Genomic DNA, 26,814 nt, shown 5'->3' on the forward strand with positions numbered 1-26,814 from the left:
TTAAGAGTTGCACTCCTTCCTGTTAGGATCTGTGGAAATAGTTTAATAGAATGGTGAGAGTGTTGGGTCAGACCTGGCCCTGGTTTGGTGTCGGAGGCCCCTTTTGTCAACGGCAGCTGATGTTGGGGCTGCTGGGACTGTTGCTGTGGCTCTTGGAGTTGCTGTGGCTGTTGGGGTTGCTGTGGCTGTGGGGGCTGCTGTGGCTGTGGGGGCTGCTGTGGCTGTTGCTGTGGCTGTTGCTGTGGCTGTTGGGGCTGCTGTGGCTGTTGCTGTGGCTGCTGTGGCTGCTGAGGCTTTTGAGGCTGTGGGGGCTGCTGGGGCTGTTGTGGATGCTGGGGCTGTTGTGGATGCTGGGGTTGCTGTTGCTGTTGGGGCTGCTGCTGTGGCTGTTGGGGATGCTGTGGCTGCTGCTGCTGTTGGGGCTGCTGGGGCTGCAGGGACTCCAAGGTGTAGCCTCCAGTGTGGGCCTGATGTGGTTGAGGAGGCTGCGGCTGCGGCTCTGGAGTCTGGCTGCTGCTCAGCTGCTGCGATTTGAGGTAGAAAATGTGAGGATAATGAGGGTGTGGCCATAAAAACTAGCAACACAGAAAACCAGAAAGACAGGCACAGAGATGAAGGCAGAGCACATACAAACAGATAAACAAACAAGCAAGCCCAAATGCCGGATTAAGCAGACAGTCCAATGGGGGTGTAATTAAGTAAAAGACAGGGGGGAGCCAGAGAGAATGAAGACCAATGTAGGAAGAATCAATCAATGCAGAGAAAAGGGGGTTGATACAAAAATAAAAAATAAAAAGGGGCACAAAAAGACAGAAAAAGAGAGGAAGGACACAGTTAACATCTACAGAAGGACAAAGGGAGAAAGAAGTCACAACGCCCCTCTTCAGAATCCAGGAAGGTTGTCTTGTAGGGTAATTTCATTTATGAATGCAGTTGGCGTTTGTATAGTGGTTTTTAGCACAAACACCTGCGCCCTGGTGGCTTCCTGGGACTGTGAAACCAGTGTTCAAAGATCTGGGGTGAAAACACTCATCGCTACCTATTGACTAGAAGACATTTTGATTATTTGATATAAAGCTAAAATATGGAACTTTTTATAAATAAATGGATGTTTGTTACGTCCAAACAGTGGAATCAATCAATTCTGATTCAATCCCTCTGTATTTTGATGTTTACCAGAGTTTTAAATATGGTGTCGAGATGCGTTTTACATCAACCAGCAATGATTGATTTGATGGAAAAACCCTAGTTACAGAAATTAAGTAGAAAACAGCAACTAGGAATTTGGACGAGCTGATGGCGAAGAGCCTAGAGGGGTTTTTGTTCTTCCAGATAAAAACATAAAGACAAATTAAGAAACTTGGCTGAAGTCTAAGTAAGAAATAAATCTATTGGTGGCAAGGAGACATACAAAGCATATGTCGTCAGCACATGTTGCCAGTGTTTGTGTAATTACTCTCACTGCCAGGGGGAGACAAAAGAGCCACACTGCAGGTTTAAAGGAGAGAAGTGAATGGGAAAGGCGGACCTGAGTGAATTCTGTAGAAGGAGCATACACACAGTACATAGGAAATCTACTGTAAGAGACAGCGAGTGATAAGAAACAGTGACGGGAAGGAAGAAAGTATAAAATGAAACAGTACATTGAATTTACTCTACAGCTATGAGGAAAATAAAGAGAGAAGTGCTTTTCACAAGTCATGGACTCTACCCACACGTCCGGAAATAAAAAGTGTGTAATGATGGTAACAATTACTCTTTTTGGTTAATTTTGTTATCAGTAACTCTTTAATTAGATAATGTCCTGAGCGACAGCCAACAGACATGTAACAGTAGGAGTAATGGTGATCTTCTTATGAGAAAGTGAGACGCGTAAATGACACAGGCGCTGTGCCCTGTCTGGCACACACAGGGTGGAGAGCAAAACAGATTAGAGCGGAGCCCGCACACTGCTACCAGGCAACCCAAGACATCTCTCCGTCCCTCAGCTAAAGATCCAGGCTGATGAGGTGCTGCTAACTCTACACTACCTCTAACTACTGCGGGTGAGAGATTGGGCAAGCGTGAGAGAGAGAGAGAGAGAGAGAGAGAGAGCCTCACCTGTGGTGGAGTGGGGGTAGAGGAGGGGTGACCTACAGGAGGCGTTGAATTCCTGCTCCCTGAACCCCCTGCCATGATCTCCTCTGTGATGTCCCTGCCACCCTGATTGGGGTCCCGGATACGGATCTGGGAGGACAATGACACAAAAAACAAACCTCACTAAGCACCCACGTCCTTGAAAGATACGTAGTCTGCCACATGTGTGTGAGCCGTCAGCTGTGTTACACACTGCTAAGAACTTATACTTGATGTATCAAATCCATTAACCATGGACACAAAATATAAATTGAAAGAAAACAAATAGAAAAGAAAATATATAGAACTTGTATAATCTTTTTTTACATTTTTTATTCCTTAAAATTAAACCAATACTGCTATGTCTATGAAAGGCTCTTACAAGCGGACATTATAAGCAAAACAATTAATTATTCTATGGCTTTGTGTTATAAAATGTAGTTTGTGGGTTATATTCATAACATATTGTAGCAACTAAGTCTTAAAGTTAAACTAAATCTTTTCAACTTAAAATCTGAACTCAACTGAAATGAACCATTGAGCTCAGCTGAACCATTTGACTCAACTGACCTCAATTCTAATCTATTCATCTCGACTCAACTGAACTTGACTCAACGACTGAGCTGAACTGAACTCAGGGATGTAGTTCCTGGAGCGGCCAACAGGAACTCCTAAGATACTCACTGTTTTCTTCTCACGCTTGGCTGGTGGAGGTTGCTGTGGTGTAGGCACTATGATGGGGGGTGATGGGGGGTACACAGGCTGTCCTGGGTAGTAAGGTGGGCCAGCTGTGGGAACGGGAGCAGGGACAGAGGGCGAGACAGGTGGGTGGTACCTGAGGGGATCTGAATGAGTTTCGGAGAAAAAGAAAATATATTTTAGTAAAACACAGACAGGCTCCCTGCTCTGGTGGTACATATGGCTGATAGGTAGTGTGTATTAGTGCTACTGTTCGGTGAACTATTTTATAAAATGTGATGTGGGAATAGTGCAGGATGTGTATCTGTGATAGATTAATGACTCACGATATGGGGCAGGGTACTCCCCTGGCCCAGGACCAGTATAGAAGGTGCCAGACCCTGGGGGCTGAACAGAATACTGCTGAGGAGCTCCCACATAGGGTTGACTGTGGCGATACTGCAAGTAAAGAGGAGAAGGAGAAACCTATTATCAAAAAAAAAAAACATCAGCGAGGGAAATACAAACATTATACAAAAGTGGTGCACTTTTCAATCTGTGGTATGATTTTATCTTTTATTATTCCATAAAAATGTTATGCATTTAGTTTTAGCACATTTCTCACATATTCAACTATTAACAAGGATATATACATAAACATGATGATTAATGAATTGCAGAGTACCAATACATTTTCAGTTTCAAAATTGCATCCACACCCATTTTACCATATGACTGATTCATTCTTCCACAAAGGAAGTTACGTTTTCACCGCTTTACTGTTAAGGTTTCACTTTCACTTTAAAAGGAGCTTAATAGAAAAATTATGCTTGTGTAGAGTGGCAATATCTATAAACAGAAATCTAGTGTGGATCCAGATTTTGTGAATCAAAATAAGTACTTTTGGGGAGGTGTTTTCATTCAGTTATATCGGAAAATGAGTGCCTTTCTGGTTAAGCATATAAATTGTTTTAAACCCTACAGTTAACGTGAGGTTACATTCTGACTATGTGTTCCATTAAACTGTATTCACACACTTTCACATTTTGCTGTGTTGCAGCTAAAATCCTCATCAGTCCAGACTCAATACCTCATAATGCAACATGAAACAGAAAACACTCTCATTCAGAAGGAGAATAGGGGAGTGCCTTGTTGCCACTGCAGAGCATTGTGTAAAATTGTTCATTGTGGGTAAATTCCTACCCTGCAAGAGGAAGAGTCTGCTATGACATCTGAATAAGTTGTGTAAAACACTCCTTCGGGAGAATATTTGTTAAGAGCTCCAAAATAATTAAAACAACCTTCCTCTGCTCAAGCTCGATAAATTATATGTTAAGCATGAGGATTCTCTTGTTCAGAGGAGACATACACTGAAGTTTGTGTTTCTGTTTGAGCCAGCCTACTAATGTGAGCCGCTCTTTTCCAAACAGACTCAATCAAAGACTCAGTTCCTCTCAACAAACTCACACAAAACTGCAGGTAGCATTGCCATTTCTATCACCTGACATCAGAGCAGGCAGGGCCAGCCATTACATTAGAAAGGCTAGTGTGATAAGTGATCAATAATTTAGCATGGCCCTTGAAGGAGGTTATAAATATTGAAATGGCCCTTGATGGGAAAAAAGGTTCCCCTACCCCTGAATGAGAGCAAACATCAACTGTAAACAGCTTAGTGTGTTTCTTTCACCTGTGGGATGTAGTACTGTGCAGCCTGTTGGGAAGGGAAAGGCATGGGTGCCATGGTCATCATGATTGGCTGATTAGTGGGGTAGACGGCTGTAGGATTCTGTGAGCCAGGCCGTATGGAGGGCGTGTTTGTCGGGATGGTGGGCCTAGCAGTCTGCATCTGAGTCCTCTGGAAAAACTGTAGGTAGGATGGGAGAGAAACACAGAAGACATTAAAAATGATCCCAGAGACAGCCAACTCATTTCTGCAGGCTGCCATGCTTTAATCTAAAGTACAAACAAGTTCAGTTTTTCAGGCGACTTCACCATTTGGCCAACACATCTCTCACAGTGAGGCTCCCCTGGTGTTTAATCAGCAGCGAAAAAGAACTAAACAAAAAGGAACCAGCACCACAGATTTCGCTGAACTCTCATCATTGCTGCAGACCATTCAGACCATCACATTTCAACCACTCGGAGGGATAAACTGCCTAATGCTTTTCAGGCAGATATGCAGCCCTTTAAACTTCCTTTTTATGCCTCAATAAAAAACTCATAATTACCCTGAATTACTTCACTAAACTTTACAGAAATGTGAATGTGATATTTGATAAAAAAGAAAACATGAATCAGATAAAAAACATCTACAAAGTAGGGAGCACAACCCTGTTCCGATACTTTGGTGCTTTGGTTTTTATGGCTATTGATGTTTCAGCGTTTAATTCAGAGAAACTCAAATGATTTTCTGGTAAGCTCAACAAATGCTGCACCAGACTCCACAGCTGTTAAAAAACGAAAGCTGGCGAATGACTGCAAAAACCTCTTATTGTGCCCAAGCTGCTCAGCCAACTTTCAGTTGTACTAAAAGTGTGACACGTGACAGGGCTGTGTTCATCAATCAGCAATGTGGCCTTTTCTCGTGGATCTAGGAGCACTCACGATGTAGAAAATAACACTGTAGCTGCTGAAAAGACTGCAGCTAAAATAGATTCTATAGAAAATGTTTCAATCAGTTGAGACTCTAATGTTTAATTAAGTTTAATGACAAGCTTTGTGTTTGTTGGGCAGCGCATAAAATTTAATGCAGGATTCTCTTGAGTTTCATTGAGAAAGAGGAGCACAACGAACGGTGGACTTCCAAACAACTAAGGCCCAGGTTGGGGACACCTGCCTGCAGTGAGCGTGCTCCAGTGAGGGAGAGCAGAATAAACAATGCTGTAAACCGTCTAAAAATACCCAGGCGGGAAATCACCTTCAACATAATAAATCAGGTCCAATGACTTACTTTACTGTAAATAGCCCTGTGGAAGTCTGGGAAATGACCAGGAAACTGTTCACTATCAGCTAGCCTGAGACGGCCTCGGTTAAGTCAATGGTGTGACAAGAAGTGTGAGTCAACAGTAAGGAGGACGTTTTTTAAGAGCTGACAACCAAAAGTGTTTGGTATGTCAGCCTTAAAACAATCATTGAAACATTTAGTGTAGCCAATGACACTGACACCATATACAAGTCTAGCTGCTTTCAGACATGTACGTGAGAACTGAAATGACAGTGTCAGTTGCTACGGACAATGTCTGGAACTTTTCTAACTGGTTCCTGAGGAAAATGTGCAGAAATGTTGATAACATGCAATGGACACAAAAGTGAGAAAATATATATACATGTTAGGATGCAAAAGAGATGTCATAGACGTGGAAGACGCCAACAAAGATGTCAAGGCCCAAAGCCTGTGCTGATGTGTTAATAACAAAAAACATGCATTTTCTGGAGCAGAATCTTTACACAATGTGCTCTACTCAGACAACCCGACCACTTAAGAGATTTTCCTGTTGCGAATGTGTCAGACCCGAACAACCTCCTGCTGTATTCTTTATATGTTTAAGGCAAAGTTCAGATCGTCTATTAAATAACATTATATATGTTTCCAACAAGTAATACACACTTAAAACATAAAAAGGAACTAGAAACACATATTTCAAGGAGTAATATTCTGCAAAATACTCTCATCCCTCATGCTGTTCATTAAATTGTACAAGCTCGTAAAAGATGAATCATGAAATGGAGCAAAGAATATGAACTGAGAAGTTTAGTAATGATCTACTACAGGATTAAGGACGGGACATATAGATATAATGATGATAACAAAAGGAAGGACCTCTCATCTGAGCATTCACTGCAGTGAGAATGAAGGGAGATGGATAGGGTTAGAAGTTAGAAGAGGTGGGATCATTGAACGATCCTCATCATGCCATGCAGGTCTCAAGAGACTTTTAAACAGTTAAATGTTACCTGGATGGGCCTGAATCCTCCCTTGAGTATTGAAAGCAGGAAAGAGAGAAAAGCCAATGGGACACTGCACTGGTGACACTGAAGCCTCAGTACAAACAACAAGCATCATTCACCCACACACATGAAGGCAGGAAACTAGCATTTTTCCACCACTCGAAACAGTGAGTGGTCCGGAGCAATTGTCACATTGTGCAGCCTGAGCCTATGCCAAATTGCTTTTTTTAAGGTCCCGACGGGACTCGGCTGTCACCTGCAGAGCTGACTTAGCAGCAGATATGATGTTGAGGGCCGCGAGCCAAGTGGGATTTGATCCACAGGCATCTTTCAGTATAAGGAAGCTGATAGGTGTTTGCCTCATTACCCTGGTAGTCCGGTACAGTATTTATGACAAAGGCAATAGAGTTCAAACCTTTTGTTCCCGTTTGTTTTTGCTGCATAGCACAGGAGTAGCGCACTGTGAACTCATGATTGATGCAGCTGCCAAACTAGTGACGCAATTATTCCTGTTATTTAAAAATATAGCAGTTTAGGTCATAGAGCCTGCCTCCTCCATGTCAATGGACGGGTTAATAATAAAAATAATTTTTCCATTACATAAAGTCATAATTAGTTATTAAATGTTATAAAAATGAGTCATCATGATTGACAGCTGAGATTGACTTACAATTGCTCGAGCAATCTTGTTACAGCCGCTCCACAAATCAACAATTTGCAGACTGTCTCCAAACGGCATCAAACGTGCAAGATGGTATCACTGTTACCTAGTATATATTTTACTTTAGTTTTTGTACAACGGGAGGAACTGGAGACATGTTGTCCATCTTAATTCTCAGTCTGGTGTTGACATCGTGTGACATTTCCACTATTGAAGGCAAACAAATACGACAAATTCGCGGATCAAATTGAGATTAATAGAGTAATTTACACTGTGAAGCGCTTTTGTTTTTATGTTTTATCTCCCCTGACTTTGACCTTTTGGTTCACAAACACAAAAACACAGTCACACTCAAGAGCTGTGTCTAAAATCTAAATAGGTCGGTTACACCCATAAGTGGGGGATGAAAGGAAATAAAGATGATGCTTGTTTGAAGACAGACTTACAATTTAGCCAAATTAATTAATTTTCTGATCCCTCTGCAACCTTTCACTGTGCATCAAGTGTGTTTCAGGGGGACAATGGCTGTTTTCTCCATTGGTATAAAAGGCTACTGTTCAGCTACATCTGCTTCCAACTCCACTTCCGTGGTGGCACAAGAGACCCCAGCGCCAGTTTGTGACAGCCAGGGCATGGACTGTGTGTGTGTGTGTGTGTGTGTGTGTGTGTGTGTGTGTGCGTGTGTATAGCACCAATGGCAGTAAACACATCCGACACACTTTGACACCATACTATTAATAGTCTGTTAAAATTGACCCACACAGAAGCATCAAGAAGGTGAGGATGTTAGAAAACAACTTAGTCAGGGCACATCTTTCTGAACAGGGGCATGAACAACACATCAGTCTTTGGAGTGGGCAATCGTGTTAATCACTACAACATGAATCAACGAACACAACAAGATTAGGAAGTCACATGGACTGAATGTCAGCATCTCGAAATGTCCGAGACTCTTAGCGTCTGTGAGATAATATGTGGCTCTCATAATCTAATGACCTTGGTTCACAGAGTGTCAACTGTCCAACAGGATTCATCACAGTGTAATTTACACAAATGTCAGTCATGAACACAAACACTGGGGCCACACAGTTGTTCCAGCCCTTTTCCTTGTCGACAGCGAACTTGATGACCACCGGCCATCCCTCATATCTTTACCTTCTGACACTGGGAAAAGATACAGTTACACGGACAAAGGGGCGGATCCAGGGAGGTTTCTTTCTTTTGACATTGTGAGATAGGATATTTTTTTTAGTTTCACCTATAACCAGGGAATAATTTGTGGATCAGAATGTTAAGGGCGGTCTTCGAAATTTGGTACAAACAATAAGGTTCCACAGATTGAACGCAGTGCCTAAATGGATTTAATGGAAACCATGAACCAATGGTGTCATGATAGTGTGGTCACTGCAATAAATTGTAAAGTTTTAGCAATGCATGCACAGAAATTACAAATGTGCCCCTTTTCTATTTTCATGAATTAAACGATTCAGCAAAAATACCCTGGAAGACCAGTGCTGACAGGAGATAACGTCTCTTCTACGTTTTTAATGAAACTAAAAATAAAAGGGGGAAAACAAACTTTGATTGGCGAGGGGCGCAAGAACTGATATTTAGCCCCAATTTTCAGCTGCACATAAGGGCCTTTCATTGTGTAAAGCACAACTGGCACTAGTCAGGCTTTATTCAATGGACTAATCAGCTAATAGAGTGTGTTGAATGGTGCAGAGATGTGACAGCAAGTCAGCTCCCAGACTCCAAAAATAAAATACAATGAGCTCACAAGGCTTTTGCTTTCAGACACTCTTTTTAAATACAATTTTTTTTGAGTTTGCAAATGCAGACTGATGAGGTTCCTTTACTCAAGCAGAGAATATACAACTATAATCAGCTTGTGTCTGGCTGCAGACTGTCTGTGTGTGTGTTTGTGAAACTGTGTTAAATCCAATCAAGGACAAGGTTCTATCATGTGAAACTGACTTATAAACACATGTAAAAATATATCATCTGTAAGAAAGCTGAGAGACTCTGCTGTTATTTGTTCCACTTGGCGCCCAAGACACACACAAGCCTCATTACAATAAAACCTATAAAGACTATGTAATACCAATTCACTTTTATTTGGAATGAACCAATTTCATTCTCATCATAGTCTCTCACAGCCAGGCCCATCTCCACAGTGCGGTGTCAGCACTGGAGAAAGGTCTGGCTGCACTTATTATCATTCTGCTACGAGGGAATAGAACAATTCTTTGTAAACCAAGGCATCATGAGTGGTGCCAACGCCAGGATGGAGAATCAAAAATAGTGTTGGGGGGAAATTGTTATTAAAATGGTTGATTACCCACAAAAACACAGCAAAATAAATGTCAACAGCGCAATATTACGATCCTAATCTCCATCAAAACTCATTTTCAGTGTACAGGTTGCTCGCTTTGAGGTAGAAGAGGGTTTTTTAAACAGTAACAAGCCTGAAGCAGATGGTTAACAGTATTCTGTATGAGATGCTCTGCCAATGTCAAGCTTATATCCACAGTCTATATCTGGTGAGTCAGACAAATGTCACCATAAAAATAAACCTGGAAAAGAGCAAAATCACACCCATCCAGAAACTGCTCTGTGCACCCGCCTGGCTCCCATGATTAAGTAGCAGCACACTCAGGAAAAACAACATGACAAGTAAAACATGTTAATCTGTGTTCATCTTATTTGTAGGATTGCATGCAGGTACAGGCAAACTGATATGATGATGATGGTGCAAGAAGAGAAGCAGGAGGGGACGTACAGTGGGGTAAATTACCTGATGATGGGTCGGTCGAGGGCCCGTAGCAAACTGGTGGGGGAGTGAGGAGAGGTCCAGTAAGGAGAGCGAAGCATTGATGGCAAAGCATTGCGAGGGGAAACAAAGAGCATAAGAGAGACAGAGATAAATGAGTGATGGAGGCAGAGGCTTGAAAATACAGAACAAAATCACACAACAAAGCTTTAAAAGACAAAGATCGAAGCCAAAGTTTGGAAATGGTTGCTTGTACATTTTGACTTGTTTTAAGCGGCAGTGAAACTAGATTTATAGGGAGCTAGGCTATAAAACGATATCAATAATTATCATAATAAAATTCTCATCAATAGCCAAATAACTAGTCCAATTTATATTGATGTAACGCTTATTATTGTGTAAGCACCGAGAGGAGGTATAATAATATCTACCTCAGCTCTATAAATTGTTTGTTTAAAACCCCATCCATCACTCAGGAGCAAAAATCTGTCTTTAAACGTATTAGAAAACTAATGTGACATTTATCTTGATAATTCTTGATATATCACCCAGACCTTGGACAATGTTTAGAATTCCAAATTGTGTATGAGTGACGAACATAACAGGTTTAAAAAAAAAAAAAAAAAGACTTCCTGCATGAGTGAATACACTGACTCAGGTCTGGTTAGTCTTGCTCTCTTGATGGGAAGCCACCAATCAATATTAAGTTTAATTATACATAGAATGTTGGAAAATATTTGTATAGGCTTGCTGCTTTGGAGATTTTGCACAAAAAGTCTTAATGTGCTACCAACTCTCAACAGCGGTAATCATAACAATCACAACAGTTTGGTTGCTCTGAGGTGGGGGAGCTGTAAATGAAACACCGGAGGGACACTCACCGGGCGACTCTGTGGCTGTGCATTTATTTGCTGTGTCTGGGGAGAGTACACTAGAGAGGGGGAGCCAGCATTTTGTCCAGGGTTGTATGGAGACTGTGAAGAGAAGAGATGGAAAGAGGGAGACGGCTTGTTAAACACAAACCAGGAGCTGTGCGGCATCTGTCACTTGTCACAAGTCACACTTTACAAGGAGACATTATGCACATATTCAAGTTCATAATTTTCACCGGTAAACCGTGGTGCGTTGAACACATTGTATCTATGGAAGCTAATACTACTTATGGAAAAAAAATGACCCATGACAAGGGTTTAAATATGTTTACATACGTCTGATGTTAGGGTTTAAAAGGACTAACTCTAACATAGCCTAACAAAATGCCAGACTACTTTAGATGTTGCTAGGAAAAAATGTTTTTCGATGTGTGAGGGGTTTATGCATCAGGAGTAAATAATTGGTAGCCTGAAGGACTGCAAATCCTGTGTCCCTTTATCCTTTATCTCGTGAGCAGTGGTGCCCGGCTGAGGTGGGTTTAAACAGATATTCTGACTCTTCCTCGAGCTGCTGCTGCTGCTACGGTTGTGATCATTTCAGTGCATGCTGGCTGACAGGGCTATTTATAGAGTGCTGGTGAGAGACTAGAGCTGCTTTAGGGTTGAGGCAGTGGGCCATTAGGCTGTAACAGTTTACAGGAACTTCTAGATTCCTTGCGAGCGTTGTCACATACTTCCAGAGATGCCGAGTCATAGATTCAAGATGCCTGTTGATGAGAGCACGGTTGCCAGTTTCACAGCAGCAAAAATCTTTATGAGTAATTGTTAAACTGAGAGGTCCATGCCCATGGTTTAGGGATTTTACCCAACTAAATGAAGGATGTAAAGCCTTTCCCATAATGGCTAGCCTCGATTTACCTGCAGGTCCTCTGTATTTTGTTATTTCCCCATCCAGCCTGCATCACATATGGATGCCATTGTGGTTACAAGCAGAGAAGACAGTGGCCTTTAAACTAACCAAACCTCTACCATCTCAAATCCATATAAATCTAATTGATTCATAAGGATTTGAGATCTTGTTTAAAAGAGCTTTAACACTAAGAGTTTAGGTCTAACCATAAAGCGCCAATGCTTAAAAATTTTAATAATGTTGACGCATTTTTTTCAAACCTCTTTCCCTTTGAAGCCTTACAGTGTTTAACAGACCAATGTGATCTGATTTGAGGTTGAGCTACATCATGACCTCATGGTGAAGAAGCTGTCGTACAGAATAGAATAGAATATACAGAAGATGTTTGTTGATACAGCAGTATTCAGAAGTTATTCTAGAAATTGACCAAATTTTCAAGAATGTAATCTGAATTTAATAAAACAACAGTCATATATACGGATTATTGCCGTGTATGAATATTAAAAGAGAGAATGACAAACAGGAAAATAAAAGACTGATGTAATAAGAGTCAAATAATACAGCTTAGGGGTAGGCGGTTTTTCAAACCATTATAAAAAAATTCAAGCAAAAACTTTGATTTTAAAATTCTTACTTTGTCAAGTTTTGGTTAAATACAAGCTCTCATTCATTCAAATGTTTAAACAAGTGAAACAAAATATGATTTGAGTCTATTAAGAAACGATAAGATATAGTAATGAAGTGTCGTCCAGACCTAACACAGGTCAAACAAACAAAGGAGACAAACTGACAGATAGAGGATGAACATGCAGAGAGTATGACGGCGGACACAGTGATTAACTCACCCCTCCGCCTGTCTCCCAGCCCTTAGGGTAGCGATATGGGGAAGATGTGGGTATTGATACCTGAGAGAGCGCCGGGGAGTGGGCATGACCAGGAGGGGTACCCGCCAAATTAGGGTGTCCCTTTGTGATGTCGTGAGCAGTGTAAGGAGGACCAGCATGCCTGGGTACCTGCATCACATAAAAAGTAAAATTATACACATGACAAATGTGACTTCAGTCAGATTGATGAAAAAAAACTGATGAAAAGGAAGAACAGCAATGGCAGGATTCCACAGGTCATTATTGCTGCCTCCTGCCGAGGAATGTAAAATAAGCACTCAAGCTCCAGGATTAGCCCTGTGTGTGTGCCGAGGTAAGGACCTGGATCTGTGGGTGTTGAAGCCTGCTGCGGTTGGCTAACGACGGGGATCTGGCCTCTCCTGCAGCCCACTGTGCCAAAACATGTTGTGCAAGGATGTCTGGGCCTCATATGGCAAAACTGGGTCAAGTAAATTATATTACATTCCCACTCATTTGTGATAGAGAGAGTGCACCTGGTACAGCTGAGTCGTGTTAAACAAGCCTTGTCGATGAGCCAAAGGAGGGTGGTGCCTTCCCAGAGAGCACTGTAAAAAATACAGTATTTGAATCTGCTCTTGTGTTACGTTGACATAAAAGCCATTTAAAGTAAAACCATCCAGGTCGTGACGAACACAGCTCTGTGTCAGACAAACCAACGCTCCTGAAACAAACATATTATATTACCACTCATGTGCACTGGTCGTGTAAGCAGGTGTTAGGAGGAAGCCGATGTCGTCTCTGCATCTGGTTGCAGAGTTGCGGAAAATACTACTTAAGGCCGATTTATAGTCGGATTTTACGCAGGCACGCAAGCAAGCAAGACACGCAGAGCCCCTTGCGTTTCTTGCGTGCCCTCTCTTGCGGCTTGCGTGCGTCCGCCAATTTTTCAAACTATACGACAAAGCTACGCAAGCCTCACGCAGCCCACAAGGCTGTGATTGGTCTGCTTACTTCATCCCGTCCGGAGTCGCATTCCCGGTCTATGCCCCATAATAACGGCAGAAACCATGGAAGATTTAGAAGAACGGATATGGAACAAATACAAGAGCATTTGGCAGAAGAGATCCGAAAGTATGACCACTTGTATATACCGTCGCTGATTTGTCCGCCAGAAAAAGGCTATGAGGGGCAGCAGTGGCGATGTAAATAAACAGTCGACGACGACTGCCACACACAAAGAAGGCGTCTTTAAGGCCGTCCTCGACAAAACACGTTACACGCGCAACCCTTGGGGAACCATAAACAAAAACGAGTCCGTCGATGCAACTGCGTGTTGAAGGACTGTTATTCGGCCTTAACATGGAACAGAAGTGGTGAAAAGTAAGACTGGAGATTTAGATTTTCTTGGATCACCGACAAGTTGGAAATATTGCTGAAAGTACGGTTTGCCAACGCTTTGCTACCTTACCACTACGTTTTTGACTCCTCACTCGAATTTGATCTTTTTTACGTCATAGAAATCAGTCTGGTTATGGAAGTGCAAAAAAAAATCCACATCCATCTTCTGAAAAGAGATTTTCAGGCATACTATTATAACCATTCAATTTTTACAGAAAAAATTGTTTAATTTGCAACGTCAAAGAGAAGTGCTAAGACTCAGCCTGGAACGAGGCTTGAAACTCTTTATAAAGATTTTCTGAAATGGCAGGAAAATTTATCTGAAAATAATTTCCGCAGCCAGAGCCATTATAAAGGGGAGTGGTCGCTGTTGCACTATATTGCTGGTTCTGCCCTGTCCAGACTAAAACACAACCCCAGAGTTCTCAAACTATAACAGCGCCAGCAATGCTTCCTTAACTTCCCCGTTTCAAACTATGGAGTAGCTTGGATGACAGACTTGAACGTAGCAGAAGTGATGCATTCAGAAACTAGAAGGCAACAGCGTGGATGTTGGCTTTGCCCGCAGTGTGTCAAGATGGACTTTGGCTGCTGCAGCTGTGGGCTGGCACCACTGCAGGTGTAGCTTGCTGTTGCAGCATGCCTGACACCACAGGGAAAGAGAGAGGATACTGCAGGAAGAAAAGGTAGGAGGCACTGAGACGCTATGGAAAGCTTGGCAACCCTCTTCTCCTCCCACAGCCCCTTTCCCCTCTTAAAGAACCTGGCCATTAGAGCTTTAAAGCCCCTTAAAGAACAACACTGGCATTTTAAAAAATGCATTCCAATAGTAGAGCATTCACATCTACCTGGTACTGAAGGGAACATTCTGTACAGCCTCTATAGTACCAAGCCGCTCTGCATTTCTCCATCTTCTCTGTGTGGCCCACTTCCCTCAGATGACCTGGGATAAAGCAACTAATCTAGCTGCTGTTGCCATGGGAGGAGCCTGCTCTGCTTCAGGCAAGTGACTGATTCTGAGGACATACAGAGTGATGGGATGGGGGAGGGGAGGCAAGCGGCTGTATAGCGGCTATGCATGAGGGGCAGAGAGCAGAGGGGGGGGGACAAGTGCTAAACCCAACATCCACTGCACAGAAAATCAGTTTCATGCCACAGGCTCAGTTTATTTCCAGCAGTGGCATCATTGTTGTAGCCTTAACCCCCATAAATGAGATGAAAAGAAAAAATTAATAAAATGTTTGCACTATTGTTGTGTTACAGTAGATAAATAAGCTCGAAGCTGAATAGACAGTGACTTTATTTGTGCAGAGTTCTCATCGTGCCGCTGCCTGACACAGGATTGTTATCACTTCTTTGTGGTGTCAAATAATAAGGTTGGTAACACCATAGGGGTAACAAAAACATATAAGCCAATATTTCCTCACAAATGACAACTACAATGTCCATAATGAATACATTTTTTCCAGTTCGAGTTATTTGTGGTAACAGAAATAAATACAATGTGGAGTGAGACTGGAAATCAATATTCTTTTCTTGCTTTTTCCGTAGTAAATATATATTTACAAGATGCGCAACAATGAGCATAGAGGCTTCTGTGCCTGTAACGTCAGGACTGTCACAATCAGTCAATCATATTTCTGCCCACAAGGTAAAAATATATATCCTGTACTGCTCAACGGAGAAACCAAGAGCAAAGTTCAGATAAGAACATTATAGATCTGTCCGCCTGAAGCCTTTAACTCACATGTTGATGCCCCGAGCAGGTTCAAATAAAATATCTATTGAAACTTGATAATTATCTGATACAGGAAATGTTAATTAACTCCTGAAGGAGTCAGTGAATGGCAACGGTCCCCTGAAGTGTCGAGTTTGCACAACAGGCCTGCAGCGTTCAGATCACAACATCATGTCTTCTCCTTCACACTAATGTTTACTGTGCCTGTAAAAGCTACTCAACCAAAATGAAGAATTGCTCTATCGAAAACCTTAATTACAAATACTGTGACAGTATGATGAAATTATACATTCTGAAAACATTTAAAGGGCGAGTACAGTTTTATCTTGGATGCTACCAAACTCTTCCATATAAATCAGTTTACATTTTAAAACACTTACATTTACACCTGCCATCCACGCTACTACCGAATTTTCAGAGAAATTCGGAAACGCCGCCGTCTTTGCTTTTGTTTGAATCTGAGGTTCTGGGTTTTAGTCTTGATGGGCAGAAACAGAGGAGTTTGGATACGATGACTCATTCGAACCCTGAATGGGTCTCACCAGAAACTCAACTAGCAGCAGTGAGAGCAGAGTGTTGCCAACACTTACTGTCAGTAACAGTTCCACCTCGCCGTTGGTCTATGAAAAGAAATCGCTCATCCTTATTCTAACCATTGTTGTTTCTCATTGATAGTATTTTTTTGCAACTAAGCAACCATTTGCTGCATCACGTATATGTGCATGACCATTGTGCATTAATGGTCATTTGCTGTGCACTTCCAGGTGAGTCGGTAAGGATGAAAACAGCTTTTAAAAGTTGTATGCATAGTGTAGTTATGAGTCATATGAGTCTAATGCGGTATCCTTACAGGTGGATATGTACAGAGTTTGAGCGTGTTTGGCTGCATGCAGTGATTCACGCTGTAGACTGCAGTGACTCCAGGCTGTGTGGGGAAGATGTGATCGTCCAGTGATGGCTGAACCCGTGGGATTCTGGAAAGGTTCCATTAAGGAGAACTCTCAAAGTAACTAGAAACTGAAAACAAGTTTCACTATACAGATTAGTCTGAAGGTTTGACAGGTACAATTCTACAGTCATGTCAGAGGCACTGATTAATCTACATGTTATTGACTAAACCATTGTGAGAAGAGTTCACCCGGTATGTTTGAGAGTTTTCCGTACGCTAATGTAACTCTGCTGATTGTCTGATTTTACATTTGTGTTTTTGAGCAATGCGTTAGCTGATCCAGAGGGCTTTCCTAAAGACCCCAATGGCACAGCTAGATGGGTTTCAAGGATCCCCCGGCCGACCCCCACCCCACCACCACCCCGCCCAAAATGCCCCATCTCTGAGAGTACACTATGTACCTTCACCATTTTGCAAGAGTTAAAGGGAAAAGCAGAAATGGATTTCTGGACTGCTTCAGGCAGGGGGACACAGAGAGCAGATTAGACAACTGCTCACGCCTTTAATGGGAAGAACAAACTGTCTATACTAATTCCCTTTAGTTTGTAAACATTAATAGGGCAAATATAACTCTCCTGTCACGACACTGAATAAACCTGTAACAATCGAGGTTTCGTTAAGTCTTATAACTAAAGACATAAAATATGAGTATCACATAAATCAGATATTGTCCAAAGACGGAATGTGACATAAATAAGGAGGCCCTGTGGTTAATAACCTGCCTGAGCAGTGGTCTGTGACCAACAGACAGACTCGCACACTGCTGGTCATATGGTTTAAGGGAAACCGAACGTCTGGCTTTCTTCCTTTCATCCAAATCAGGCCTTCCTTTCCCCTAAGTCCTCTTCTTTTACTCTGCTCTCGCCTGCGGGGGCCGTCATCTCCCTTGGCCCCCTGCCAGCACCTCTACTTGTAACCGACAACACAAGAGGGAGAGAGGGAGGGGGAGAATAAAGAGTGAAAAGAATCATTTAAAAAGAGGGCTGTGATAAAAAAAAGAAGCAGAAGCACAGCAGGAAGCATTATCTGTTTCATCGCCAGGGAATTTGGAAAAACAACACGCCTATCCCCACACACAGTAAATGTTGTACGCTGGAATTAGGAGTAATTAGTGACTCAGACTCTCACATGGAAGTCGAAGGGAGAAGGAGCACAATAACAGTGAGCTATGAGGAACATAGTGTTTACAATTTTTACTTTCATTTTGTCATGTTATGAAAAACCAATAGAGGAGATTTCCACACATAATGTGACTCGTTATGGTTTCCCCATAATTCACAGATTACCTTTCATTGTCTGAAAGCCACAATAATGCTTATCTAAGCCACAAAGCACAAATGAAAAGAAAAAAGTTCACAGTTATGGTTATTTGCAAATATTTCACAACCCAGCCACATCTGGTGGGTGACAGACCGAGAGAGGAGAGCGTGCGGCAGTCACGCAACTTGATCCGTCTGCTGTGTAGAGGACTGATAAACAGAGAGAAGGGAGCAGGACGTGCACAGGTGAACCTGGGGCTAAACCTGCCAGCGCGACAGGTTCACTTCCATGTGGAGTTCAGGGGTCATCATCAACAGCAGCGAGGGCAGGAAAAGCAAACGATCAGTTACAATGAGAGACTTAGGGATTTGAGCTACTCTTGTTAAGACTGCAGCTAAATTGTAAAAAATAACTGACATTAATTAAAAAGGCTGAAAAGCAGTATGTTGATTTTTGTCATCTCAGAAGACAAACATGTGTAGTAATTGCAGAATATATTAAGGAGAAAGCTGTTTTGAATCTCAATCAAGGAGATGGAGTAGAAAATCTTTTTTTACCTCATATTATTGACATAAATAAGGCACAGTGCAGGATTGACAGCTGGCGGCGCCGGTAAAGATATCGGTGTTGTCTCATAACAGCTCCATTGCAGCGTCACATCAAGGTGATCACGCTGAGTCAACACAATTCCTGAGGTAAAACATAATCTATGTCAGGCCGTCCGTGCTGGCGGCCAGGTGACCATATGGTTGCTGACCATGCAGTTAAAGTTCTTGCATCAGGCGTAAGCATGAAAGTGGCTGACCGCACTAATTATAAATTAGTCGTTAGTTTGATCTCCGTTAATGTTCTGCTTGAGGAGAGAGGGTAGGCACAATGTCAACTGAAGGATTTAGGACAGGGACACTTGCGGTCAGCACGACCGTATCGGCGAACATCAAACTGGACAGAAATACACGAGTGGTTGAAGCTCTGAGAGGAATTGCAATGTTTAGATAATGGGAAATGAATGGGTGTATAATCCTAATCCAACAAGAATGGCACATACCATCAACAAGGCCCAACAGCCCTTATGAAACCCCATTCAAATTCACTAGATCTGCAACAAATTGAACACTCAAATCTGTACCCTAAAAATGTCTGATATATTTTTTACCACGATCCATGAATTATTCTCTGAGAAATCGAGGAAAAAAGAAAAAATGTGTTGACAGAGGGCCAAGCTGTCTTTTAGTTTACTGTTAACAATGTAACGTCTAATGAAACGAGCCTGGCTCTGACCCTGCTTCCCCGAGGAGACCATAAAGTAGCTTCGGCCACTCCTCCCTGTCCCCCGTCCCGTCCCCTTCCTGACCTGTAAGCCACATTTAGGAGGAAAAAGCTGCTGCGGCTGCTGCTTCATCATTAGCTTACTGTAAAGCCACTTAAGTTCTGAGGGGGAGAGAAAGGGGAAGACTGGAGAGGAGCTGCAGCCTTACAAGGAGCAGGGTGGGATCAAGAGGATGATACAGCTCAATAAACTAACAAAATACTGAAAAACGTAATGGATCACAGCTGTGTGGTTAATACCCTCATCCCTGTGAGATGAGGTGAGCTGATTTAGCTGCTCTGAAGACAAATGTCACCCACATTACTCACAGGTTATTTCATAACAGCATAAAAAAATTATAATAACAATAAAAGAACGCGCTATGTCTCATTTAAATGATGCCGTCTACCTCGAAGTGTCAGTGCCAAGGGTTCAGAGGTGAGGCACAGGAAGTGAGTGGAGACGACCCAGATGGTGCTGAGACAATCCCTCCTTCCTCCTGCTGGCCTGCTGGCAACTCAGTCCCTTACTGACTCCCTGCCTGCCTGCTGCTGCTGCTGGGACTCAGTTGATGGTTTCAATTCTTCCAAAACAGATCTTAGGCAACAATAGTTCTGGATCTTTGTAGCTCCGACTGTATTTGCTTTTGTTGTTAAATTAAAAAAGGGACAGAAATCTTTTACGTCTGAGGATATAAATGCAACAAAGTAAATAAATACCTGAATAATATCATTACCACTATGAACACGTCTCCACTTACTGTGTGATGAATAATTGATTGAGGTGCAATATCGAGGACCTGCCGATACACATGCTTGACCAAATGAGATTCGTAGAAGTAAATCATACTCCACCCAGTTTAGATTAAAACTAATTATAAATAAACTTACCAGAAAAATGAACGCTTAAACACACATCAATTTGATAACTACCTAAAAGGACAGTCACATTTATTTGATGTGCACAGTAACTTTTTTGGTTTGGTCAATGTCACATCTGCTCACATGGAGGAGGGGGGGTTTATGGTCTTTACTATAGCCAACCACCAGGGAGCAATCAAGATGATTAAGCTCCACTTACTTGTCCTCCTTCCGTCAATTAGTATGACAAGGTCAAATCCTCATTAAATGTATCACTTAATAGAGTTCAGGGATTAAAATCACGATGAAGAGATGAAATGAAGAAAATAACTTTTCTTAAATACTTAAAAGAATGGAATGTGCAGCACAGAAGGGGCTTCACCTGTTAAACACAAGTTTATAATGTCATAAAGTCGAGTCTCCGGGTGACTCTCCTCCAACTGATCTCAGAGTGACCATAACCCTTCTTTCTTTTGCAATAGACTTTCAACAGCATGTGTTCACATGTGTTCCATTAACAATCATTTCACAAGATGCATGAAAATAGTTTTTGACGACAATCTTTGCTTCCTATAATTTAGTACCCAACCATGGTGGAATTTAGTTTTTTTTGCAGTGGCAGTTATCTTCTGGGAAAGTCTGTCAACACAACTGCTGGTGGAAATCTGAAGTGGTTGGGTTGTGCTGTTTAACTGTTTGTGGGTGTTAGACACAGGTGATCATTTTATTAGTAGCCAAAATTACACTGCCAGATAAATTGAACAGAAATTATCACTAGGTTACTGGGTCATGTTTAAAGCAGCAGCAGCAATGAACTCAGCAAACAGCACCACAAGGCAGAGCAATAAAAAAATATGACCCAGCTGAAAAAAACAATTGCCAAAATTGCCCATAAAAAGGTATTCAATTAATATCAAATACCAGGTTTCACCATGAAATACCCATTATAGTACCTAATGTATGATGGTAGCATTAAGACCAGAACAAATAACCAACTACAATGGGACTCAGTAGAGCTCACACCTCCACCAAGGCCCAACAGTCAAATTCAATGAAAATATACAAATGGACACAGGTGAAAACATGACCTCTTGAAGGAGGTTACAAGGACCTGCATATGGTCAACTGACAGATGAATGCCTAAAATGACTTGCATAGCTAGCTGTCAACAGTTGTGACTTGGCAGATCTACCACACTTGCAACTGCCCTTGAACGAAACTAGACAAAGTTACTGCTCTGACACAAGTTTTGGCAAAAGTTAAAGCCCTATATGCTGTCAAGTGTCGAACTACACAAATACTCTGTCCTGTAAGAGGCGTTGACAGTAAAATGTCCAATATCATAATTTACTAAGTTGATTTGAAAACAACAAATACAGGGAATTCTAGACTGAAGTTATATATATCCACAGTCGTGTGTTTTAACATCACTTCAGATAAAACCACTGACAGTGTGCAGGATGTCTTATTCAAAAAGCCATTCCCTCTCTGTAGAGAACGGTCCTGCATGCTGGCTCACAACAACTCAGCAGTTTATTTATAACATCCCACAGAGCGTATACTCATGAGAATATCTTCTCATGCAGGCTGCACACACCTGTCCTGGAATATACAACTACTGCGCAGTGTGACCTCCCAGCTGGGTCCACCCATGACGTTGCAACACCTCAGAAGTAGCTCTGGCTGACACTGCGTTCCTGGCCAACATTGGATTTCTCTTCTCTTTACAGGCACATGCTGTCGTTCTTTTTGTCTGAGCATTAACACAAATCATGGGGGGAAGAGAAGGGGGAAACATTTGCAAGGTTGTGGGACAGAAAAAGAAGTGAGTCCATTCACAGAGTGAGAAAAGTACTGTATCATGAAAGCTGATGGGTTGGAAGAGGAGGGGCACACAGAGAGAAGAAGGGGAAAGTGGGGAGAAAGCCTCAGTTTTCTCAGCTGGGCCAGCAGTGGGATGAGGTGAGTTATGGGGGGATGGAAGGAAATAAGGGAGGGCCAAAGCCGGCTGAGTGACCTGGGCCTTTGTTGGCAGATGGTGGGAAGCGCCACCTTGGCCTCTCACTCTGAATGTTAAGCAGTGCTGCCATTGTCTGGCAAGTGCAGCAGCAGACGCATGCGCTGGGCGTTTCTCTGGCAACCAGGAAGAGTAACAAACTGCCCCCCCCTTCACTGCACACACACACACACGCCTCCCCCCTCACAACCTCTTTGCATCTCAAGACGACATCCTCCAATGGGAATCCCCATACACCAGAAGCCGCGGCCAGACAGTCAGATTCTCCCACACTCCCGACCTCTGAGGTCTAGGCAGAGTGAGAGGTCAGACAAGTGGTGACCCTCAGACGGATTGTTTTCATACAGAAATGAAAATCAAATATTGTCTAGTCAACTGCTGAGGTAAATAGAACTGAGTGAATCAGGGTGATCTTACAAGAAAATTCCAAGGACAAAACAGACTAGTTTTAAATGTCCATACATATTCAATCATTTGATGTAAGTATAATTTATTCTCCTGTGAACTCTCCACCTACTGAAAAGAAGATATAATACGCGTATAAATCACACTTCATTATATTGAAAGACATTCCACATACAATAAAATCCACTGAAATAGCTCTGCAAAGCAGAAACACCAGATATGCTAAATAACTCAAACTACCCTTCAACACATAACGCCAAAATTAACACTAATAATGGTTAATTTCATAGAATGAGGATTAATTGCACGGTCACTTTGCTGGATTGAATTAAAAAGGTATATTCGACAGGTGTAACCATTATGGCGTGTTTTGTCAGCTCCCGCCGGTGCGTACGCCAGGAGATATCAGATGAACCCAACAGGGAATTAGGTATTCTGGATTGAATTTAATAGTCGTCATGATATCATCCCGATTCCGTCAAACTACGATAGAAAAGTCAGGCAAAATCCTGTCTATTAATGTCCTTTAAAAGCTATAGTAAATAAAATGGCATTCAAAGAGCATTTAACTCCGCCAAAGCCCAACAGCCTCCAACATATAAATGTACCTGATCAGGATTTATTTTTATTTTGATCAGTCCCATTTGTATGCCGGATTCCCCCCCCCCCCCCCATCAATATCACCAATGTTAAAGAGAGTGAAAATAAAATTCCTGGATCTGAACCAATACTTAATGGGTTCTTCCTTGGTTCAAGCCCCACCCCTCCAAAAAATGTCATGTATATTGGTTGAGTATCTTCTGCATCTTCCCGCTAACTAACAAACAAATGCAGAAAATGGCAGATGTAGAGATATTCTTATAAATTAACTTGCTACTGTGCAACATAGATGGGATGGCTGTGTGCTACAGGTGCAACATGGTCCGACCAATCACTTAAGTTAATTTTTTTAATTTAGCCAGAGTGTTCAGAGCAAACCTCAAAGCAAAAAGCTACGATTTCTCTTCCTTACAAACAGAAATATGAATTTACCATTAGTCTCTTTTATCGTTACGCATCAACGCCTTTAGCGAGACATTCGTCTGGTAAATGCTGAGGATGCTGTTATGCACTCAACTGGTAGGAGCTTCCTTTAGATCACAGAGCTTAAAGTAGGTTAAGCCAATTCAAATAGTCGTTTCAAAAAAGGCTGAAGGAGTCAGCAGAGGACAAGGCACAACAAATACAGAGACCATTATCTCCCGTGTTGTTTGATTTACTCATCTAAAGAGCGAGGAAGGGCTTTCTTATGGCCATACCCTGCAGCTTGCTTCCCTGCACCACACGTCAGGGAAGACGGGGTAGACTGTGATCATGTGTGGCAGGAAATCAGGTTGAGGCACCCCCCAGAAAAAAGAAAAGCTAAGCCACCGCGGAAGCTGTCAGACACATCTCTGTGCCACTGACAGACAGGAGACGTGGATCTAATCCTCTCCCTCACGCTGCTGCTGCCACCATGCTGTAAATAAAACAGGAGCCTAGGTGACATAACCAGTGACTTCATTCCACCGAAAGTAGGCTAGAGAGAGAGAGAGACGCCGAGTCCATCTCTGAGTCAACTCGAAAAGGTGAATGAATATTCCGGGGGCAGTGGCAGCACGAAGCCCTGGGAAGAGACGCTGATGTAGTCATTCACTGCATGTGTGTGTATGTGTGGGGAGGGGGGGTAAAACACAGTTACGATGCATCAGGAGGCATTTTAAAACACGTTTAGGAGCGGGTGATGGTTTCCTGCACGTTTTATAATAAAGCAAACGTAGCTACAGCTTATTAAACTACCCCGCCACTTCCTAATGGCTCCTCTACGTTAAGCTATGCGGGCTAGAGAGACTCTCCCCGGCCCAAGGACTGACAGGCCCGTCAAGGTGCACGGGAACACCCCCACCCCATCCTTCCAACGAGCTAATGTTGTGTGAAATGGGCGATTCCCACAAGCCGGGCCTTGTAGGGGCGACCATTAGTCCCCATTAACAAGGGCCAGGTCATCACCCTGATACGGACTGGGAGCATTCCTGCTCTGCGGTGGTGACTTGTGCACTTGCTAGCCGCACAAATGTTAGCACCGGAGAGGCTAATGTACCTTGCTAGCCCACAGCGGTAAGTGAACAAAGCCGGCAGCCGGTGTGGAGAGCCACTTAGCTTCCCGGTGATGGAGCCAACATGTGATAAATGCTGTTTTCGTGTCGGTGCTCCAGGGGCTCTCGAGTTTAATTACAAATAAAACTACACGGGGGAAAAGTGTAGCGACAACTACCGACAGCCAGGCTGACATTTCCGTTAGCTTTGACACCCGGCTCGGTAAGCTAATGCTAGCACACTTAGCTAGCTAATTGTCCCCTCCCCTCCCAGCTGCCCCCCGACCGAAACCATCATCCCCCGCATCCAGCCGCTCCGATCCCCCCGCTAAAAAAACTAGCAAAGTGGGGATACTCACATGGGGGGAAATGTTTGAAAGCACAAGCCATGGCCGCGTGAAGGGATACTGAGGCGGCGGCACGGAGCCGGGCTGCGGAGCTTGTGGGGCTCCCGGCGGCAGAGACACGGAGGTCAGGGTAGCCCGCAGTTGGCTCGACGGAGAGGGGCCAATTCCAGGTCCGCTCACTGCGACAGCGGCTTGTTTGGGGACCACTTTCGGTGGCAAACTCATTGCAAAAAAAAAAATATGAAACAAATAAAAACAATAGCTGAATAAATACGGATAAGAGCGGCGGCTAGCCTGCAGGCATGGAGCAAGCGTAGCGGTATGTCGAAGCAGGCCGCGGATCCCTTTAACGAAGCGGGACAGCGAAGCTCGGATAGCAACACAAACGTCTCTTTTCTCATGGAAAGTCGCTGCTCGGGTCAGCGGTGCTGCTCATGGGGACGGTGGGAGGGTTCGCCTCCCTTCGTCCGTCCGGAACCTCCGCGGATCCGGCTCGGTTCGTTTCTCTCACGGGTCGGGGGGGCGGAATAATCGCCGCGGTCTTCAGCCTCCGTCGGCGATCTACCTTCTCTTCTCGACAGGTCTGTTCTCCATCATTTTCCTTCTCGCACAGATGAGAGACTTCGCCAACATGGCGTTGCGGCCGCTTCCAGCAGTCCGGGCAGGACAGGACGACTCGGGAATCCTCGGCCAGCTCCGGAATCGCTCGGCTAATCAGCCAACAGCACGGCTCGGTGGGCTCGATCCAATCGGATCCACCGCGGAGATTCAAAAACCGGGTTCACGCGCAAAATCCATTTTTCCATGTATTTTAGTCCGCAACGTATTTAAAGAGAATGAAAAGGTCGCGGTGGAAGGTTTAAAATTCATAAATGATGAACAATAACTTTATGAAGTGAGAATTCAAGAAAAGTTTCAATAAATACTAAATAAATATTGATATGTGATTATCAATGTTCAGGAGATTTAACATGTTTTATTCAGTTATTTCCGAGAGGTTCGGTTAATGTCCGATTCTCTGCGGCAAACTATTCCATGGACCTGTGTGTAAATACTGCGCCACCTACTGTCTGTTTGGTTGCCTTGCAGTTACCCCTGATTTGGTTAATTGATCCTTTGAGACTGGCAATTATCAGAATCTAGTCAGCGCTTCTCCATATGAGATGAGATATGACAAGATAAATGATCCTTTATTAATCCCACTACGGGGACATTTGCAATATTACAGCAGCAAGATTCAAAAATAGGCATCAGTTAGTAATAAGTAACATGCATTACTTAAGTGTAATGAAATATATATAAATGGAATAAAAATGTATATACAGTGTAAAAACAAGAGAAATGTGTGCAGTGGGAGAATATTAATATTGCACAGTCAAGAGAGTTTAACCATAGTCGATAATGGGTGGATGTAGTATAACTGGGAGCAGAGCTGCGTGTCCAGTCTAACGGCTGCAGGAAGGAGGCTTTGAACTGTAAAAATCTCATGAAAAGGTTTTGCATGATTGAAATTTAGTTTTGAAGCCTTAGATAATGTGTAAAAAAAAAAGTTGTCAGTCTTCAAAAGTACAGCACATTTTATTACAACTTTTACAATTTTTCCCCAGTGCAGTTT

General features: G+C 42.9%; 1 protein-coding gene across 6 annotated transcripts in view; it reads right to left on the minus strand.

The window, feature by feature from the left end:
• Positions 1–25,873, minus strand: part of LOC133970562 (eukaryotic translation initiation factor 4 gamma 3-like) — a 44,077-nt gene extending 18,204 nt beyond the window's left edge. Inside the window, exons 1-10 of one of the 6 annotated variants that reach the window (XM_062407480.1) lie at positions 25,212–25,873; positions 12,803–12,970; positions 11,057–11,149; positions 10,200–10,232; positions 6,748–6,768; positions 4,481–4,657; positions 3,141–3,252; positions 2,800–2,960; positions 2,101–2,226; positions 74–524 (exon numbers count right to left, since the gene is read on the minus strand). In XM_062407480.1, the coding sequence (XP_062263464.1) occupies positions 74–524; positions 2,101–2,226; positions 2,800–2,960; positions 3,141–3,252; positions 4,481–4,657; positions 6,748–6,768; positions 10,200–10,232; positions 11,057–11,149; positions 12,803–12,970; positions 25,212–25,424 (1,555 nt within the window). In that variant the 5' untranslated portion in view covers positions 25,425–25,873. Of the gene's footprint in view, positions 1–73; positions 525–2,100; positions 2,227–2,799; positions 2,961–3,140; positions 3,280–4,480; positions 4,658–6,747; positions 6,769–10,184; positions 10,233–11,056; positions 11,150–12,802; positions 12,971–25,211 lie in introns of all 6 variants that reach the window. The other 5 variants (XM_062407457.1, XM_062407448.1, XM_062407473.1 and 2 more) reach the window with 5 other exon arrangements.
• Positions 25,874–26,814: the final 941 nt, after the last annotated feature.

Source organism: Platichthys flesus, chromosome 2 (assembly GCF_949316205.1).
Source record: "Platichthys flesus chromosome 2, fPlaFle2.1, whole genome shotgun sequence".
Taxonomy (NCBI): domain Eukaryota; kingdom Metazoa; phylum Chordata; class Actinopteri; order Pleuronectiformes; family Pleuronectidae; genus Platichthys; species Platichthys flesus.